A 19,664-nucleotide genomic window follows, 5' to 3' on the forward strand; every position below is an offset into this window, starting at 1 on the left:
CAGAAAGGCAGAAATAATAAATGCATCCTTTTCAGATCATGATGCACTAAAAATTATGTGTAATAAAGGGCCATGGAAAGACAAACCAAAAATTAATTGGAAACTAAATACTCTCATCCTAAAGAATGAATGGGTCAGGGCAGCTAGGTGGCGCAGTGGATAGAGCACTGGCCCTGGAGTCAGGAGTACCTGAGTTCAAATCCGGCCTCAGACACTTAACACTTACTAGCTGTGTGACCCTGGGCAAGTCACTTAACCCCCATTGCCCTGCAAAAAAAAAAAAAAAGAATGAATGGGTCAGGGCAGCTAGGTGGTGCAATGACTAAAGCACCAGCCCTGGATTCAGGAAGACCTGAGTTCAAACCCTGCCTCAGACACTTGGCACTTACTAGCTGTGTGACCCTGGGCAAGTCACTTAACCCTCATTGCCCCACAAAAAAAAAAAAGAGAAAGAAAGAAAATTTTTTTTAAAAAAATGAATGGGTCAAACAACAAATCATAGAAATAATCAATAATTTCATCAAAGACAATGAAAACAATGAGATAACCTATCAAAACTTATGGGATGCAGCCTTATTAGGGGAAATTTTATATTTTATTCCTAAATGAAGAAAATAGAGAAAGAGGAGATCAATTAATTGGGCATACAACCAAAAAAGCTAGAAAAGGAACAAATTTTAAATCCCTAATTAAATACCAAAATAGAAATTCTGAAAATTAGAGATTAATGAAATTGAAAGTAAGAAAACCATAGAATTAATACATAAAATAAGAGCTGGTTCTATGAAAAAACAATGAAATAGATAAACCTTTGGTTAATTTGACTAAAAAAATAATGAAGAAAACCAAATTGCCAGTATCAAAAATGAAAAGGGCCAGAAAGGCCTGGAAAGACTTGTATAGGGGCAGCTAGGTTGCGCAGTGGATAAGACACCTTGCCCTGGATTCAGGAGGACCTGAGTTCAAATCCGACTTCAGACACTTGACACTTACTAGCTGTGTGACCCTGGGCAAGTCACTTAACCCTCATTGCCCTGTAAAAAAAAAATCTTGTGAGAAAGGCCTGGAAAGACTTGTATGAACTGATGTATAGTGAATTGAGCAGAACTAAGAGAACACTGTACACAGAGACAGCAATATTGTTTGATGAAGAACTGTGAATGACTTAACTCTTCTCAGAAATACAATGATCCAAGACAATCCCAAAGGACTATTGATGAAACATACTATCTACCTCCAAAGAAAGAACTAATATTGATAGACACAGACTCAAGCATGCTATTTTTCACTTTCTTTCTTTTTTTATTCAAGTTTTCTTGTACAAAATGACAAATATGGTAATGTTTTGCATAATTACACATGTATAACCCATATCTGATTGCCTACCACCTCAGGGAGGGAAGGAGAGGAAGGGAAGGAGGGATAAAATTTGGAACTCAAAACTATAAATAAAATGTTTATTATTTTAAAAAATGAAAAGGGTAAATTCATCACCAATGAAGAAAATAAAGCAATAATTAGGAGCTATTTTGCCTAACTATATGCCAATAAATTTGACAATCTAAATGAAATGGATGAATATTTACAAAAAATATAAATGGCCCAGAAGAAGAAATAAAATACTTAAATAAGCCCATTTTAGAAAAAGAAATTGAACAAGCTATCAATGAACTTCCTAAGAAAAAAAATCTCCAGGGCCAGATGAGTTTACTAGTGAATTCTACCAAACATTTAAAGAACAGTTGATTCCAATGCTATGCAAACTATTTGGAAAAATAGGTGAAGAAGGGATCCTACCAAATTCCTTTTATGAGACATATGGTGCTGATATCCAAACCAGGAAGAACAAAAACAGAGAAAGAAAATTATAGACCTATCTCCCTAATGAATATTGATACAAAAACTCTGAAGAGAATATTTAGCAAAAAGATTACATCAATTTATCACAAGGATAATACACCATGAGCAGGGGTGATTTATACCAGGATTGCTGGGCTGGTTCAGTATTAGGAAAACTATCAACATAATCGACCACAAAACTAACCAAAATCATATGATTATCTCAATAGATGCAGAGAAATCTTTTGACAAAGTACAGCACCCATTCCTATTAAAAACACCAGAGAGCATAGGAATAAATGGAGCTTTCCTTAATATGATAAACAGCTCTATCTTTTTTTCATAAAAATATTTTATTATTTTCCAGTTACATGTAGAGATAATCTTCAGCATTTGTTTTTTGTTTGTTTGTTTGTTTGTTTTGTTTTTTTGGTGAGGCAATTGGGATTAAGTGACTTGCCCAGGGTCACACAGCTAGTAAGTGTTAAGCGTCTGAGGCCAGATTTGAACTCAGGTCCTCCTGAATCCAGGGCCGGTGCTCTATCCACTGCACCACCTAGCTGCCCCCAACATTTGTTTTTTATAAGATTTCTAGTTTCAAATTTTTCTCCCTCCCTCCCCTTCCCCAAGACAGCAAGCAATCTGAAATAGGTTATATATGTACAATCATATTAAACATATTTCTTCATTGGTCATGCTGTGTTAGAAGGATCAAGAGCAAAAAAGGAAAATCTCAAAAAAGAAAATAGAAATAGTATGGTTCAATCTGCATCTAGATTCCATAGTTCTTTTTTTTCCCCTGGATTTGGAGAGCATTTTCCATTATGAGTTCTTTGGAACTATCTTGGACCATTGTATTGCTGAGAAGAGTCAAGTCTATCACAGTTGATCAATCCACAATGTTGTTGATACTGTGTACAATGTTCTCCTGGTTCTGCTCATCTCACTCAGCATCAATTCATGTAAGTCCTTCCAGGTTTCTCTGATATCTGCCTGCTCATCGTTTCTTACAGCACAGTGGTATTCATATACCACAACTTGTTCAGCCATTCCCCAATTGATGGGCATCCCCTCAATTTCCAATTCCTTGCCACCACAAAAAGAGCAGGTATAAATATTTTTGTACATATGGGTCCTTTTCCCTTTTGTATGATCTCCCTGGGGAAAAGACCTAATAGTGGTATTATTGGGTCAAAGGGTATGCACAGCTTTATAGCCCATTTGGGCATAGTTCCAAATTGCTCTCCAGAATGGTTGGATCAGTTCACAGTTCCACCAACAATGCATTAGTGTTCCAATTTTTCCACAGCTTCTCCAACATTTATTATTTTCCTTTTTTTTCATATTAGTCAATCTGATAGGTATGAGGTGTTTTAATTTGCATTTCTCCAATCAATGGTGATTTAAAACATTTTTTTCATATGGCAATAGATAGCTTTGATCAGAAAACTGCCAAACAGCATCTATCCCAAACCATCAGCAAGCACTATATGCAATGGGGACAAGTTAGAGGCATTCCCAATAAGATCAGGGGTGAAACATGGATGTCCATTATCACCACTATTTTTCAATATTGTACTAGAAATGTTAGTCTTAGCAATAAGAGAAGAAAAAGAAATTGAAGGAATTACAATAGCCAAGGAGGAAACAAAACTATCCCTCTTTGAAGATGAAATGATGGTATACTTAGAGAATCCTAAAGAATCAACAAAAAACTACCTGAAACAATTAACAACTTTAGCAAAGTCGCAGGATATAAAATAAACCTACATAAATAATCAGTATTTCTATATATGACCAACAGAGTGCAAATTCAATAGATAGAAAGAGAAATTCCATTTAAAATAACTGTAGACAATATAAAATGTTTGTGTGTCTACCTGCCAAGGCAAACCCAGGAAGTATATGAACACAATTACAAAATACTTTTCATATGAAAAAAATCAGATCTAAACAAATGGAAAAATATCAATTGCTCAGGGGTAGGTCATGCTAATATAACAAAAATGACAATTCTACCTAAATAAATTTACTTATTCAGTGCCATACCAAACTACCAAAAATTATTTCATAGAGCTAGAAAAAATAACAATGAAATTCAACTGGAAGAACAAAAAGTCAAGAATATCAAGGGAATTAATGAAAAAAAATGCAAAGGAAGGTGGCCTAGCTGCACCAGATCTAAAACTATATTGTAAAGCGGTAACCATCAAAACTATTTGGTCCTGGCTTAGAAACTGAGTGGTGGATCAGTGGAATAGGTTAGGCACACAACACACATTGGTAAATGAATATAGCAATCTCCTGTTCGATAAACCCAAAGACTCTAGCCTCCAGGATAATGCTAAAATGCACCTTTAAATCAAATCTGTAATTTAAAGAAATAAAATGCAAGATGCCATTGAAATAAACTGAGCTGATCATGAGGAAAAGAAAATCTTACTATGTTCCTGTGTGACCCAGGGCCAGTCACTTAACCTCTCTGCCTCAGTTTCTTATCTGTAAAACAGGGATAATAAATAACTCCCAGGGTTGCTGTGAGGATCAAACAAAATAATAATTGTAAAGTGCTTAGCCCAGTGCCTGGCATGTAGTATATATACATGGTTTTTTGTGGGGGAATGAGGGTTAAGTGACTTGCCCAGGTTCACACAGCTAGTAAGTGTCAAGTGTCTTATTTGAACTCAGGTCTTCCTGAATCTAGTACCGGTGCTCTATCCACTGCGCCCCCTAGCTGCCTCAGAACCATATACATGTTAGTGATGATGATGTAAGTACTATAAGTATATATATTTTAATATGAATATATATAGTAAATATTCTATAGCTATATAGCACTTACTATAAGTATATATTATATAATATAATATATAATATGAATATATAGTAAGCACTCTATTAATGTTAGTTATTATATAATAAGCTCTATAAATATATAGTAAACACTCTAGGTATTAGTTATTAGTATTATATGGTAAGCACTATGAATATGTAATATATAATATAAATATGTGGCAAGCACTATATAAATGTTAGTTATTATTATATATTAAGTACTATGAATATAAATAATATTTTATATTATAATATAAAATAAATATACACTAAGCACAGTTAAATATATAATAAGATCTACAAATACATGTGATATAACAAATATATTATAAATATCTAGTAAACACTATATAAGTGGTATTATTATTATTTTCATTCTCATTATTATAGCTAAGGGCAGATACAGACCTAGTGATGGGATCAGGAAAACCTAAGCTCACGATCTGCCTCTGATACCAGCAGAGCAATGCTGTGCCTTTCATCCTAAGTCATTCATACCACCTGCAGGCTGCTGGGCCCCCAGGGCTCATGTGTCAGCTTTCCCTGACTAAGGGGCCTGATCCCCAGGCTTCAGTCCTTGTAGAGTTTCTCTTTAAAGAGAAGGGGCAGATTCTTTCTCCTCCTTACTGCACCCTGCACCTGGCATTCTCAGGGAAGAGCTAGGTTTGCCCCATGCCTGGGCTCTCCCCAAAAGGAGCAAACAGGACCCCTTCTAGAAGGGTTCTTGGTGTACAAAGCCGATCAGGTTTCTAGGCCGGTTCTTGATTTCCATCGTTACAAAAGGGATGTTTAAAATGCCCAAGTTTCTAAAGCATGAGCTAACAAAGACATAAAACATGATACAGTGACCTATGCCTCCTGTGTGCCTCTCTTAGGAGTCAGTGGCCATCAGTCAGACTGGTGAGAGGGCATTCCTCCGGCCCCTTGACTCTGCATTGTCTCCACAGCTCCCTGTGGGTCCAAGGTGTTCCAGAAACCAGGCCAGGCCATTGTGTCTTCTGCAGGGAGGATTCTTACAGTGCAGCTGACCTGGAGTGAGGGAGCACCTGACCTCCAGAACTCACAAGCCTGGGAGGAGACCTTGTGAGTTCTGTAACCCTCAAAGTTTGGACTCTTCTCAGCACAGGGTCCAGATGCCATGTAGGAGCAGCTGCTTTTGCTGTTGTTGTTTGTCCTTCATTCTTCTTTTTTTTTTTACAGGGCAATGAGGGCTAAGTGACTTGCTCAGGGTCACACAGCTAGTAAGTGTGAAGTGTCTGAGGCCAGATTTGAACTCAGGTACTCCTGAATGCAGGGCTGGTGTTTTATCTACTGCGCCACCTAGCTGCCCCCAGTCCTTCATTCTTGAAGAGGATGATTTGCAGTGAATTGGATTTGAGTTGAGGGAGGGCTGTACAAGGTAACCAACCTCACTGTCCTCTGGAGTCATATGAGCCCAGTGGCAAGATATAGCTCAGGAGGACTGGAGACAGCCCCGGATGTTTAAGGCTATTGGGGTCAAGAGCCTTGCCCAGGGTCACACAGCTAATAAGTATCTGAGGTGAGATTTCAACTTAGATCCTCTCAGCTGCCTCAGCTGCTATAGGCAATGGAAGCATAAACAAGTCCTTTCTCTTTCTCTCACCTCCAGGAACAACCCTGTGAGAGAGAGAGAGAGAGAGAGAGAATTCCATGACATGTTCTAGAGCAAGGAAGAAGGGAGAAGTTGTCCCTCCTGTTAAAGCCCCCACACAGCCCCTCCTCAACTTGGGACCATTCCAGGACTAAGGACCCAAGGAGGGCCTGACTGTACTCAAGTGTTTAAGCACTGAGTGACCCCAAAGGAGGTCCTAGCCTCAGATACTTGTTTGCTGTGTGACCTTGGCCCAGTCCTTTGACCTTTGCAGCTTTTGGTCCGGTATATAGTCTGCGCTGTATATATCTGTTTGCATATTGTCTCTCCCATTAGACCGAAAGCTCCCGGCGGGCAGGGACCGTTTTTGGCCTTTTTTTGTATCCCAGCACTTAGTGCAGTGCCTGGTACATAGTAGGCACTTAATAAATGCCTGTTGAATTTAATTGACTTGACTTGCTTAAGATCACTGATTTGGACCTGGAAGGGGCCTCAGGGGTCCTTTAACTCAAGCGCTTCCTTTTACAAATGAGGAAACCGAGGCCAGAGAAGTGAAGTGACTTCCTTAAAAGGGATGCAGGTAGGGGGCAGCTAGGTGGCGCAGTGGTTAAAGCACCGGCCCTGGAGTCAGGAGTACCTGAGTTCAAATCCGGCCTCAGACACTTGAAACTTACCAGCTGTGTGACTCTAGGCAAGTCACTTAACCCCCATTGCCTGCAAAAATAAAAAATAAAAAAATAAAAAAAAAGGGATGCAGGTACTCAGCATCAGGGGCAGAATTTGAACCCAGACCTGCCTTCCAACCTGAGTTCTTTCCACTACAGTAGCTATTTCTGAGGTCTCCAAGATACCCTTGGGCGGTCCGAATTGCTGCCCCCTCTCTATTTCGGGGCTTCTTGCGGGGTGGGCGGCTCAGACATTCCGGGAATCTGTGACAAGGAGGTGGGAAAGGGCGTGGCAGCCGCCCTGCCCTTATCCAAGATGGCGCCGGCCGGCTGCGCGCCGCTTCCGGCCAGGTGACGGGAGCCCCGCCTTCGGGCGGGGCGGCGGAGCTGGGGCGCCTGCGCGCGGCGCCTGCGCGCTGCCGAGGGGGAGGTGCCGCCGCCGCCGCCGCCGCTGCCGCCGCCGCCGCCGCCGCCGCCGCGGGGCTGCCAGCGCTGCCGGGAGCGGAGCCGTCGGAGCGGAAGCGCCGCCGCCGCCGCCGCCGGGGCGCCCGAGGCGGGAGCCATGTCGAAGCGGCTGCGGAGCAGCGAGGTGTGCGCCGACTGCAGCGGCCCCGGTGAGTGAGCGGCGCCGGGCGGGCCGGGCGGGGGGCGCCGCCTCCGGCCCGTCAGGCGGCGCCCCCCGGGGCAGCCGCGGGGAGGCGGGAAACGAGCGGGCGCCCGCCCCCGCCCGGGCGGGGCCGCGGCAGGTGTCAGCCCAGGGGCCCGGCGCCTGCGCCCCGGCCCGGGCCGAAGGGCGGAGAGCAGAGGAGGGGCAGACCCCCGAGGGGGAAACTGAGGCCCGGCAGAACCCCGGGGCTGGAGCCGGGAGGGGCCGCGGAGGCCGAGCAGCCCGGGCCCCGCCTCGCGGAGGGGCACTTATTAGGCACTTTGTGTATGCGGGGCCCGGGATGAGCCCCCGGGCACCCCGAGGACGAGCGCAGCAGCAGGAAACTGAGGCCCGAGAGGCCAGCCCTGCGGGGGCTCCCGCGCCCCACTTTGAGTGGCCGGGGAGCGGCCGGTCTGACTCCCGCCCCCTTACAGACGGGGAAGCTGAGGCATAGGGTCCAGGGAGGTCCTGCAGCCCAGATCCCTCTCTTTACATCGGAAGGCACCTTAGGGGTTCTCTGGGTGTCCCGGATGCATTTCTGGGGTCCTGTGAGGGGGGACATCTTCATTTTCAGTCCTTCTAAGGAGGGTCTCCAGGCCTCCCCCGCCCGCCCAAGGGGTCTGGGGGGGCGGGGATGAGAGCCCCCATCCCCCATTGAACATTGAAGGAAACGGAGCCACGAAGGGGCCTTAGCTGACAGGTGAGGACCCTGAGCTCCCCAGGGGGAGTCCAGGGGTGTGAGTGCGGGGGCTCTGACTCACCATCCAGTGAATCGACACGTTTGTGTGCCAGGGACCCCAAGGCCAAGGGAAAGTGACTCGTCACCCCGTGAATGGGTCCGAGCCAGCCTTGACATCTCCGGAGCCCGGGGCACGGGGGAGGGGAGCTGTTTACATCCTTGGTACTGAGCCGACCAGATGGACAGTGGTGGGCTCCTCACTTAGGAGAGCTTCTTTTTCGTATTTATTGTTTGGCATTTATTAGTTTGTTAGCTGGGGTTGCCTTCTGGCCTTGTGAGGTTCTTAAGGTTGTAGGAGGGTCGCCTGTTTATTTGAAAATATCGTGTCCCATTCTCTGCGACCCCATTTGGGGTTTTCTTGGCAGTGATACTGGGGTGGCTTTCCATTTCCTCTTCCAGCTCATTTTACAGATGAGGAAACTGAGGCAAACAGGGTGAAGTGACTTGCCCAGGGTCACCCAACTACTAAGTGTCTGAGGCTGCATTTGAACTCAGTCTTCTTGACTGCAGGCCTGGTGCTCTGCCCACTGTACCACCTCGCTGCCCTTAAAATATGTTTGGTATACTCAATATTTTCATTCATTAGACCAACCTGTATCTCTCCTCACTTTCTCAGCCAGACTCCTTGAAAAAAAAAAAGTCTCTGGTGGTTGCCGGCACCTCTGCTCCCATTCCTTGTCTTCTTGCAGGCCGGCTTTTGACTTCATCTCGCAAATGAGATTGTGGTGTCCAATGCTACCAATTATCTCTCTCTCTTTTTTTTTTAAGTGAGGCAATTGGGGTTAAGTGACTTGCCCAGGATCACACAGCTAGATTGTGGTGTCCAGTGCTACCAATTATCTCTCTTTTTTTTTTTAAGTGAGGCAATTGGGGTTAAGTGACTTGCCCAGGGTCACACAGCTAGATTGTGGTGTCCAGTGCTACCAATTATCTCTCTCTCTTTTTTTTTTTAAGTGAGGCAATTGGGGTTAAGTGACTTGCCCAGGGTCACACAGCTAGAAAGTGTTAAGTGTCTGAGGTCGAATTTGAACTCGGGTACTCCTGACTCCAGGGCCGGTGCTCTATCCACTGCACCACTTAACTGCCCCCCAATTATCTCTTTATTGCCAGATCTGGTGATCTTTTCTCAGGAAGCATTTGATAAGCCTGACCTCACCATCCTCCCAAACATTTCTCCTTCTCCCATCTTCGGGGCCACTCCTCCGTCTCTTTTTCTGGCTCATGGTCTGTGTCTCATCCCCTAAGTGGGGATCTTCTCCCAGGCTCTGTCCTGGGCCCTCTTCCCTCTCTCTGGGCTTTCTGACTTGGTGAGCTCATCCACTCCCATGATCATCTCTATGCAAATGACTCTCAGATCTAGAGAGGCAGCCCCGGGCTCTGCCCAATCCCAGTGCCACCTCTACTACTGCCTCTTGGACATTTCACACTGGGGGTCTCAAACTCAGCCTGTCCGAACCACACTAGCTTTACCCTGGAACCCACCTTTCTTAGGACCTTGTGTCTCTATTGTTTTCAGAGACATTGTTCCAGTCTCCGGGTCTATAATCCTCCTCACTCTTTGTAGCCAGTCAGGGGCCAGATCTCCCCATTTCTGGTTCTGTAGCCCCGTGATTCCCTGTTCCTTAAGCTCCAGGGCTCTCTGCTGCCTTGAGGATAAAACAGGAAATCAGGTTGTCAGCTGGCCTCAGCCCACCTTCCCAGACTCCTGTCTTAGTCCACTCTCTGTTCTCGGCATTCTGGCCAACCCTCCCGGTCCTCCATGCCTGCGATGCCTTCTCTCCTTACCTGGACCAAGCACACCTTCTGTCTGCATCCATCCCATTTCATTTTTACTTATTCTGTGCATAGTCATCTGTAGACACATGTTTATATACACTCTATATTACACACACACACACACACACACACACACACACACACACACACGCACACGCACACGCACATTTTCCCCCCAGTAGAATGTAAGCTCACAGTGGGACTCTCTGCCTTTTATCTTGGTGTCTCCAGGGCACACAGGTCCTAGCTTATAGTAGGTGCTTCTTGACTGATTATTTGACCTCAATGATGGGTACAGTGAAATGAGATCATAAGAATCATAGAATTTAAATTTGGAGGGCGAATAAGGGGCCATTTCAAAGTCAGGCTCCAGGAGGCTAAATGGTTTCACCAGGTGGGAAGTGATTAAGCCAGAATTTGAACCCTGATCTGATTCTGCATAGAGGCTTCCTCTTTAGCCTCTCAGTTAGCCACCCTGCTCCCCACCCCCTCCCCTGGTGGTCCTTTCTTCAGACTGAGCTAGAACACTCCTATCCAAGAGGACAATGTGCAGTTTAGAATTCAGGTTGTCTTCCGTTTCATTTTGCTCTGAGAAGTGGCTCTCTCTGCCTTTGGGATCTGATTGTTGTAGGTTATTGACAATCCTTGCTCCATACCCGAGGCAGGAAGGACTCTGGGTGGCTTTGGTAGCCAGATCCTCTCCACTTTTAGAACATCTTTTTTGTCTTTTGGAAGCTTGGCCTGAGCTTTGAAATGGTACTGAGTTAACTGAAACCTCATGTGGCAGTCTGAGTGCATGTATAGAACAAGCAGGGTTATCTTTCCCTCTGAAGAGAGAGCGGGAAGGAGAAGCCAAGGTTTAAAAATGGCTGTTGTGAGAACCAGATGATTTTGGGTTCAGGAAGTGCATCTGACCGAAAATATCTTTATTCACTGAAATGACAATGCTGTGAGTTCAGCTTTCTACATTTCTGGTCTCTCCTTTCAGATGTGTGATTCATATATATTGCGGGCCCGGCTCTCCCCTTTATTGGTGTCATTCTTTGTTGACTCCCCCAGAAGACTTTTTTTGGCCCAAGAAGAATTGCTTCCCCGGTCCCAGGATGGTCGAGTTCTGACCTTGTCCTTCTGGGGCCTTTTCTGCCTTTCAGAGGCTGCTCTCATCCAGGATCTCATTGTAATTGTTGCTGTAGGCCTGATCTGCAGGGCCTTGAGTCACTTCCTTCCTGTTTTGAGTATGCTTAGAATACCTTGAAATGTGTAACGAACTCGAGGACCCACAGATCCGGGTTTCCTTTGCTGCCGACGGGACCCTCACCCAGGCCCAAAGGCTTGGAGTGGCTGCCATTTAATCTGTTTTTGAGGAGTCACTCAAGTCCCTCCCATTGGAAGAACTCCTGTGGAGACCCTGCCTCATGCCTGTTGATGGCTTAGCCCCTTGATGGCCCATGCTTTCCAAATGAACCCTGGTGTTTTCTGGTACTTCTTGGTAGGTGAGGCTGCAGGACAAAGCTCAGGGTGCTAAAAGGCAGGAGGCACAGTGTGCATGCATCTGTGTCACTGCATAACTGCTACTTTGGGCCTGCTGTCGATCCTACTGTGCAGGTGTCTTGGCATCCAGCCACTGGATCTTGGGAATCCCCATCCCCTCCCCTCGGCACCTCCTCACAGCACCAGTGAAAAGCCAAGATTGTGCCAGAGATTTGGGGGGCTGTCCATATAGGTAGCCATTTAGCTCTGATCCCCAGCTTTTGGACATATTTGAATATTTTGGAGTTCAAATCAGTCAATCATTAAACACTTATTAAGCGCCTACTCTGTGCCAGACACTGTGCTAAATTCTCAGGATGCAGAAAGGGAAAAAACTGTCCCTGCCCCAAGGAGCTTACAGTCTAATGGAGGAGATAACATACAAGCAAATACATACTGAGCAAGCTCTATACACGATAAATAGAAAATGATTAACAGGGGCATGGGGAGGCTTCCTGTAGAAGGTGGGATTTTAGTTGGGACTTCTTTCCAATTACACACATGGCTCTTCCTTCTTGAGTGGGACTAGGACAAACTTGACTTTGTTTGCTGGTCAGCCTTGTGGCCTTGTGGTAAATTGGGTTTTCGTTGCACCTGCTTGTGCTGAACAGCCATGGCTACCGTTGTGTGCGGTTTCATCTACAATATGCCTGTAGATGGTGCTCTTTTCTTCTGGGGTGTAATAGAGCAAAGATACTGCAATTCTCTGCTACCCTTCCTTACTTTCCTGTTCCCATATTGGACCCCCTAAATATGTGAGTCTGGAGAGGCACCTATGTTCTGTCTTGGCACATTCTGTGAGGAGAAATGATCCTTTATAAGTCAGTTGCTCTTGTGAATTGGTCTGACCATTCGGGACAGCAGTTTGGAATCTGCCCCCTCCCCCAAATCATTAAACTGCACATCTCCTTTGCTTTAGCTTATCTCTTTCATGTGTGTGTGTGTGTGTGTGTGTGTGTGTGTGTGTGTGTGTTGAGGGGCAGGGCAGTGAGGGTTAAGTGACTTGCCCAGGGTCACACAGCTAGTAAGTGTCAAGTGTCTGAGACTGGATTTGAGCTCAGGTCTTCCTGAATCCAGGGCCGGTGCTTTATCCACTGCACCATCTAGGTGCCCTCTGCACATCTCCTTTGACCCAGTGATACCACTACCATGTCTATAGAGGGATCAAAGGAAGAGATAAATGACACTCATGTACAAAACGATTGAGAGCAGATCTTTTGGTGGTGGCAAAGAATTGGGAACCGAGGGGATGCCCATCCACTGGGCATGTGCAGGTCGTGGTATGAGGTGGTAGAATACTCCATGCTGTAAGAATGAGCCAGGGGGCGGCTTCAGAGAAACCCAGGAAGACTTGGATGAATTGATGCAAAGTGAAGAGAACATTCTATTCATTAACAACAATGTTGTAAAGAGAAACAACTTTGAAAGACTTCAGCTGTGATCTGTGATTCCAGAGCTTCTACCTCCCTTCAGAGAGGAAACACTCAGTGAAAACGAAGACATACTTCTACCTTTTGGCCACAACCAATTCAGGAATCCAGGTGCTCGAGCATGAATCTGTTACAAGGCCTTGTTTTTGTTGCTTTTTCACTTGGAGATAATGGTGAAAGGGAGAAGAGGTGGAGTTTGATTAATTCGGAACATAATTTAAAAAATACAACTGCTCTTTTTCCTTGTAGAGCAGGTGCTGGTTGGTAACTGTCAACATTTGGAGAAAAAAAATCAGTTTCTCACTCCTCTTAACTTTTTGTTGCTATTGAGATAACAGGCAGAGAGCGGGGTTGATCACTTCCCTGCTTTTAATCAAGCTAAACAGTAATTTTCTGTCCTGGCTTCTGTCTTTGGAATTTTCATGTTATCACTAAGCGTTTAATTCCTCCCAATCTGGGGCTCTTTCTAGTGAGGGTGAAAATGAGTGAGTTTCTGAAGATATCATTGTAATACTTGGAAAATAATTTCAAAAACAAATGTCATTCGTTTGTTTTTCTTCATATTTTAATAGATACAGAAGGCACAAAGTCTTCCATGTATGTGTGTAGGTTTGTACCAAGTCTGAAAAACAACTTCATCTGTCGCAGTACTCAACTCAAAGATTCTATTAATTTTTCACACTGTGGGTTTTAAGGGTCTGAATTTAGTAGTTAAAAAAAAAGTAAAGGTCATCTATATTTCCTAGTGATTTGGGACTACTTAGGGGCATTGCAGATTTTTTTTTTAAACACTGGAAGGACCAGTTATGTCAATTGTTACAAGAATTTTTTTATAATTTTACTTTGAACAGCCCCCCAAAGAAAAAAAGACCTATTTGTGCAAAAATATTTCTAGTAGCTCTTTTTATGGTAGCTAAGAATTGGCGATCAAAGGAATGTTCATCAATTAGGGAATGGCTAAACAAGCTGGGGTATGTGATGTTGATGGAAAATTATTGTGCTATAAGAAATGACAAGCAGGATGATTTCAGAAAGGCCTGGAAAGAGTTGTATGAACTGATGTATAGTGAAGTGAGCAGAATGAAGAGGATGTTTTGCACAGAGACAGCAATATTGTTTGATGAAGAACTGTGAATAACTTAACTATTCTTAACAAGACAATGCCAAAGGACTATCGATGAAACATACTATCTACCTCCAAAGAAAGAACTGATATTGATAGAATATAGACTGAAGCAAGCTATTTTCACTTTGTTTCATTTTTTTCTTTTATTCAAGTTTTCTTATACAAAATGATTAATATGATAATGTTTTACATAATTGTACACGTATAACCTATATCTGCTTATTGCCTCAGGAAGGGAAAAGGGGATAAAAATTGGAACTCATAACTATAAATAAAAATGTTTATTACTTTAAAAAATAATAATTTTACTTTTAAATGACAATTTTCATTCCACTTTCATTATAGATTTTAAAATGCAGCTTGGTCCTTCATAGTATTCTTAAATTCTGGATCTTCTAGTGTCAAAGAATAATCAAATTATGTATTTAAGGTAACTTGAACAGCACACATTTTTCAAGCCATCCTAAATGAAAGGCTATGTCTTCATTTTTATTTTGTAATATTTAGTGGGTTTTACTCAAGTTCGTCTCTTTGCTGAGTTTAATTCTCACTTGTTTCGAACGAGAAGAGGCTAAATTCTATGCATATAGAGTGCAAATACAAATACTCAACATAGCTTTCTCCATGGAGATCTTTGCCTCATGTGGCCCTGTTTTTCTCCCTCTTAGAATAGTGGAAGGTAGCAAATTCCCCTCATTCATCCCCATCATCATTCTCACTCTCTTTTATCTACAGCCCCTCCTTTGGCCCTTTCTTTGCTGCCAACAAACATGTCCATGTCTTCCCCTGTCCCTCAAACCCTCTCTTGATCCACTCATCTCCTTGAGCTAGCTAGCTCATGAGTTATCTCCCTTCCAGTATCTCTCCTCCCTTTCTTGGCCCAGCTCCTTGAGAGAGGCCGCGTACCGTGCGTTCCTCCACTTCCCCTTTTCTCACTATCATCTGCAGTCTGGATCCCCCCCCATCATTCATTGAATCTCCACTCTCCAGAGTTACCATTAATCTCCCAAGTGCCGTGGTCTTCTCCCAGTCTGGTTTCGCCTTTGACCAAGTCTACCCTTTAGTCCTTCAGGCTGCTCTCTTCCCATCTGTCCATTTGCTTCTTTGTGGCCTCCTGTCCTGGAGTGCCCACTCCCCTTGGCTCTGCCGGGGCCTTCCTATCTTCTTACTCTGTACATTCTGTTTTTTGTTTTTTGGTGAGTCATTTGGGGTTAAGTGACTTGCCTAGGGTCACACAGCTAGTAATTGTTAAGTGTCTGAGGCCAGATTTGAACTCAGGTCCTCCTGAATCCAGGGCTAGTGCTTTATCCTTTGCGCCACCCAGCTGCCCCCTTACTCTGTACATTCTTGCTTGATCCGATCAGCTCCCATGAACTTCAGTGTCTTCAATTGATTCCCAGATGTAACCTCTGCCCTCAACGATGGCTGGTCCTGCTTCTCTAACTGCCTTTTAGACATCTCCAATGGGATGTCCAGTGACATCTCCACCTCCACACATCCCAGATGGACTCAAGCCCTCCCACCTTCCAGACTTGCTTCTGACTGCGTGGACACAGCCTCCCTTCTCTCTTCTCACACAGCCACAGTCTGGTCCAGGCCCTTGGCATCTCTTACCTGCCTGAGCTCAGTTGCCTTCTACCTGGTCTCTAAGCTCACTTTCTTTCCCCAACTTGGAGAACTGGGTTCATTTTCTCTTCCCAAAGTTTGCTGGTCATGTGGCCCTGGCCAAGTCACTACATTTCCCGGGGTCTCGTTGCTTTCTCTGGAACATGGAGGTAATATATCACTTCATGTACCTGCAAATCCACTTGGATAACGTTGAAGTTCTATTGAACTATCACTCCTTATCACATATTCTAGAATTTGAGTTGGGAGGTTCTCGGGGATCCCCGGACTAATAACCCCTGTCTGAAAAGGGAGCCCCACTGTAACGCCATCAAAGAGGACCTCTTCTCAAAGGTCTCCCTTGAGGGAGAGCCCATATTTCCTAGATGACCATTCTAAACTTGTCTCCTTTCAACTTTGACCCACTTGGTTCCGCCTTTTGAAGCTGAACAAAGAAGGTCTAATCTCTCTCCAGACTAAAGATCCCCTCCCACTCCCTTCTCCCAATCCTGGTTGTCTTGCTTGGCCTCTCCAGTTTACCCCAGTGTTCTTCCTACACTGTCATGAGCAGAATTGAGCCCAGTACTTTAGATGGGGTCCAAGCAGGGCCAGAGGGCATAGGGACTATGACCGTCTTTACTCCTGGGGCTTATCCCTCCCTCTCTTAATGGACCCCAGGGTCACATTCGGGCTGCCAACACACTGCCGATTCATCAAGTTTGCATTTCACTAGAAACCTCAGATCCTTTGCAGAACAATTGCTATCAAACCATGGCCTCCCCAGCTTGTATTAACAAAATGGATTTTTTGAACCCAAGTGACACTTATCCCTAATGAGCTTGATTTAATTCATCTTATTCGCTTGAGCCCAGTGCTGTAGCCTGTCAATAGCTCTTTGGATCCTGACTTAGTCACCCAGCTAGCTGTCTTTCCCATTTGTGTGTCACCTGCAAATGTGCTGAGCATATACCACTTATGCCTTTATTCAAGTCACTGATAAAAGTGTCCCACAGCTGAGCACAAGTCCTTGGGGCCCTCCACTGAGGACTGCCAGCCACACTGACGTTGAAGCATTAAGGACCGCTCTTTGAGTCCAACTATTCAGCCAGTTCCAAAGTCATCAAATTGTATTATAATTGTGCCTACATTTCTCTCTTTCCTGCAAGATAATATGCTTTGCTAAAATGTAGGTGGGGCAACAAGGTGGCTTAATGGATAAAGCACTGGGCTTGGAGTCAGGAAGACCTGAGTTCAAATGGCACCTCAGACACTTACTAGCTGGGTGACCCCGAGTAAGTCATTTAACCTGGTCTGCCTCAATTTCCTTATCTATAAAAATGAACTGCTGAAGGAAATGGTGAACTACTCTAGTCCTTTTACCTAGAAAACCTCAAATGGGGTCACAAAAGGTAGGACATTACTGGAAAAACAGCTGAACAACGAAATCTGCGTTCAGTTTAGCATGTCAGAAAAGGTTTAATTATGACACGATGAGCCATGCTGGCCATTTGTGATAACTGCTTCCTTTTCAAAGTATTCACTGTCCTTCTCTTGAATGATCAGTTCCAGAATTTCCCCAGGAACTGATGCCACGTTCATTGGCTGGTAGTTTGTATTATTACTGTAGGTGATGTAAAATAAGGAACAGATGCATCTCTATAGATAGTCCTGACATGGGCTTGAAATAACTCAGAAGTAGTTTCTTCTGTGAGAAGCAAAACCAAAGATGACCGCACAACACAACAGACATGCTGAGGAATCAAGGGACTGTTCAAGTCTAGATTGACCCAACTAGATATCAGGCCAGACACACCTAAGAGGTCAGGGGAGATAAAATTCTATAGCAGGAAAGTCACTTAGGTGGGGCTCCTACCTGACCTGAGCTAGGAGACAGAGATAACCCCAAAGGTCAGGACCATCATTTCAAAAAAATCCCTCTGACTCTCAGGAATATATGACAAGCATCCAAGCTTTTCCCACCCAACCCCCAAAGAGAACTTTCCAGTTTTCAAGTGGACGCCCCATCTAGCCTCCATAAAAGCTTTTGCCTTCCCTCTGTTCGAGGAGAATGATTCTAAGCTTTCCTTCCCGAGGGGTGAAGTCTTTGAGTTTCCACTTGGTCACTTTGCCTAGCGCCAAGTAAAAGGCCACTTTAATTCTAACTGAACTGCATGGGAGAATGTAATTCTTTATTGAGGAATGCCTTAGGATTACCACCTCTCACCCGCAAAGGTCAGCTCTACATAGGACCTCAAAACCTGATCGTTGGAAAGCTACTTTTTAGTTTCAGTAAATCCTGACCCTTGTCTGGAATGGAGTTAGTGGTCTGGCATGAGCAAGTGAATCTTTCATTTGCCATGGTATTACTGTAAGTAGAGACCCCCCCCCCACACACACACACACTCTTTTTAAAATTAATTGAGACAGTTTCGTTGGAATTGTTATTGGATGCAGCTGCAGACAGATAAGGAGGTTTGACATCCCCAGCCAGTGGCACTTTGGTATGAAATTGTTGCTCTTCCCAGTGTTTGCTGCTCCTATAATATGTTTTCCTGGGGTCCTAGAACCACTTGGTGATTCACATTGAAGTTTCTGACCACTGGCTGCGTTGTATAGCCTGAAGTAGAATCTCAGGGTTTAGGTTTCAAAGGACACCATCCTTCCCCCTGCTCCACTGAATAAGGTCATGGGACCAGGCTTCTCTCAGTAGGGCTGGTGTGTGGGGCTCTTTTCCAGATTAAGAACACTCCCTTTGACTTCTTCTTCCTTCTTCCTTCTTCTCCTTCTTCTTCTTCCTTCTTTTTTTTTTAGCAACAAACATTTATTTTATTTTTTCCAGTTACATGTAAGGGTAGTTTTCAACATTCATTTTCATAAGATTTAGAGTTCCAAATTTTTCTCCCTCCCTTTCCTCCCCCCTCCACAAGATCGCAACCAGGTTATATATGTACAATCCACAAGTGTTCTTTTTGTCAGTTCTTTCTATGGGGGTGCATAGTAAGCTTCCTCATTAGTTCCTTGGGATTGTCTTGGATCATTGCATTGCTGAGAGTAGTTAAGTCCTTCACAATTGCTCCTTGAACAATACTGCTGTCACTACGCACAATGTCCTCCCGGTTCTGCTCACTTCACTATACATCGATGTTCATTAGTCTCACTTTGATTTCTAAAGTGAAATTCAGTTTTAATCTAAAATTTAGTTCTAAATTCCCATTGTGAACATCTGTACATTCCCACCTTGGGTCCCCGTGGAGCTTATGTTAGCCTGACATCTGGCTGTAATTCACTCGTGTAGAGATTGAACATGTGACCCTGGTGCCATCAGCACTCTGCTTAGGGCCAGCCATCAGCCCATCAGATTGACTCCCCATCAGTTCAAGTCAGCAAATATTCATTAGTGCTAGCTGCACAGGATACAAAGACAAGTGATAAATCATCCTGGCCCCTGAGGAACTTCTGTTCTGCTGAGAGATGCAGCATGTAAACAGATGGGTTTATAGAAAATAACTTCATGAGAAAGAGAACACTAAAAACTAAGGGAGCTTGTGTGCTTTATGTTTCTTTGGGAAAACAGAATTCCATTCATAATATGTTTTGCCTTTTTTTGCCTGTACTATATCCCTTTGTCCTATTTTAAAATACAAAAGACTGCTTTGTTTTTCCTTCTTAGATCCTTCTTGGGCATCAGTAAATAGGGGGATTTTAATATGTGATGAGTGCTGCAGTGTACACCGGAGCCTGGGTCGTCACATCTCTCAAGTGAGGCATCTGAAGCACACGCCATGGCCTCCCACACTGCTTCAGGTAAAAGTTGTGAGTCTATTTCTGGTGGTTTGTGATAGAATTCAGACAGGACTTTCC

General features: G+C 44.3%; 1 protein-coding gene across 10 annotated transcripts in view; it reads left to right on the forward strand.

Moving 5' to 3' along the window:
• Positions 1–7,427: 7,427 nt before the first annotated feature.
• GIT2 (GIT ArfGAP 2) overlaps positions 7,428–19,664 on the forward strand; it is a 48,211-nt gene continuing 35,974 nt past the window's right edge. For all 10 annotated transcript variants that reach the window (XM_044004484.1, XM_044004526.1, XM_044004545.1 and 7 more), the window contains exons 1-2: positions 7,428–7,565; positions 19,474–19,607. In XM_044004484.1, the coding sequence (XP_043860419.1) occupies positions 7,514–7,565; positions 19,474–19,607 (186 nt within the window). In that variant the 5' untranslated portion in view covers positions 7,428–7,513. The remainder of the gene's footprint in view (positions 7,566–19,473; positions 19,608–19,664) is intronic.

This window comes from Dromiciops gliroides, chromosome 1 (assembly GCF_019393635.1).
Source record: "Dromiciops gliroides isolate mDroGli1 chromosome 1, mDroGli1.pri, whole genome shotgun sequence".
Taxonomy (NCBI): Eukaryota; Metazoa; Chordata; class Mammalia; order Microbiotheria; family Microbiotheriidae; genus Dromiciops; species Dromiciops gliroides.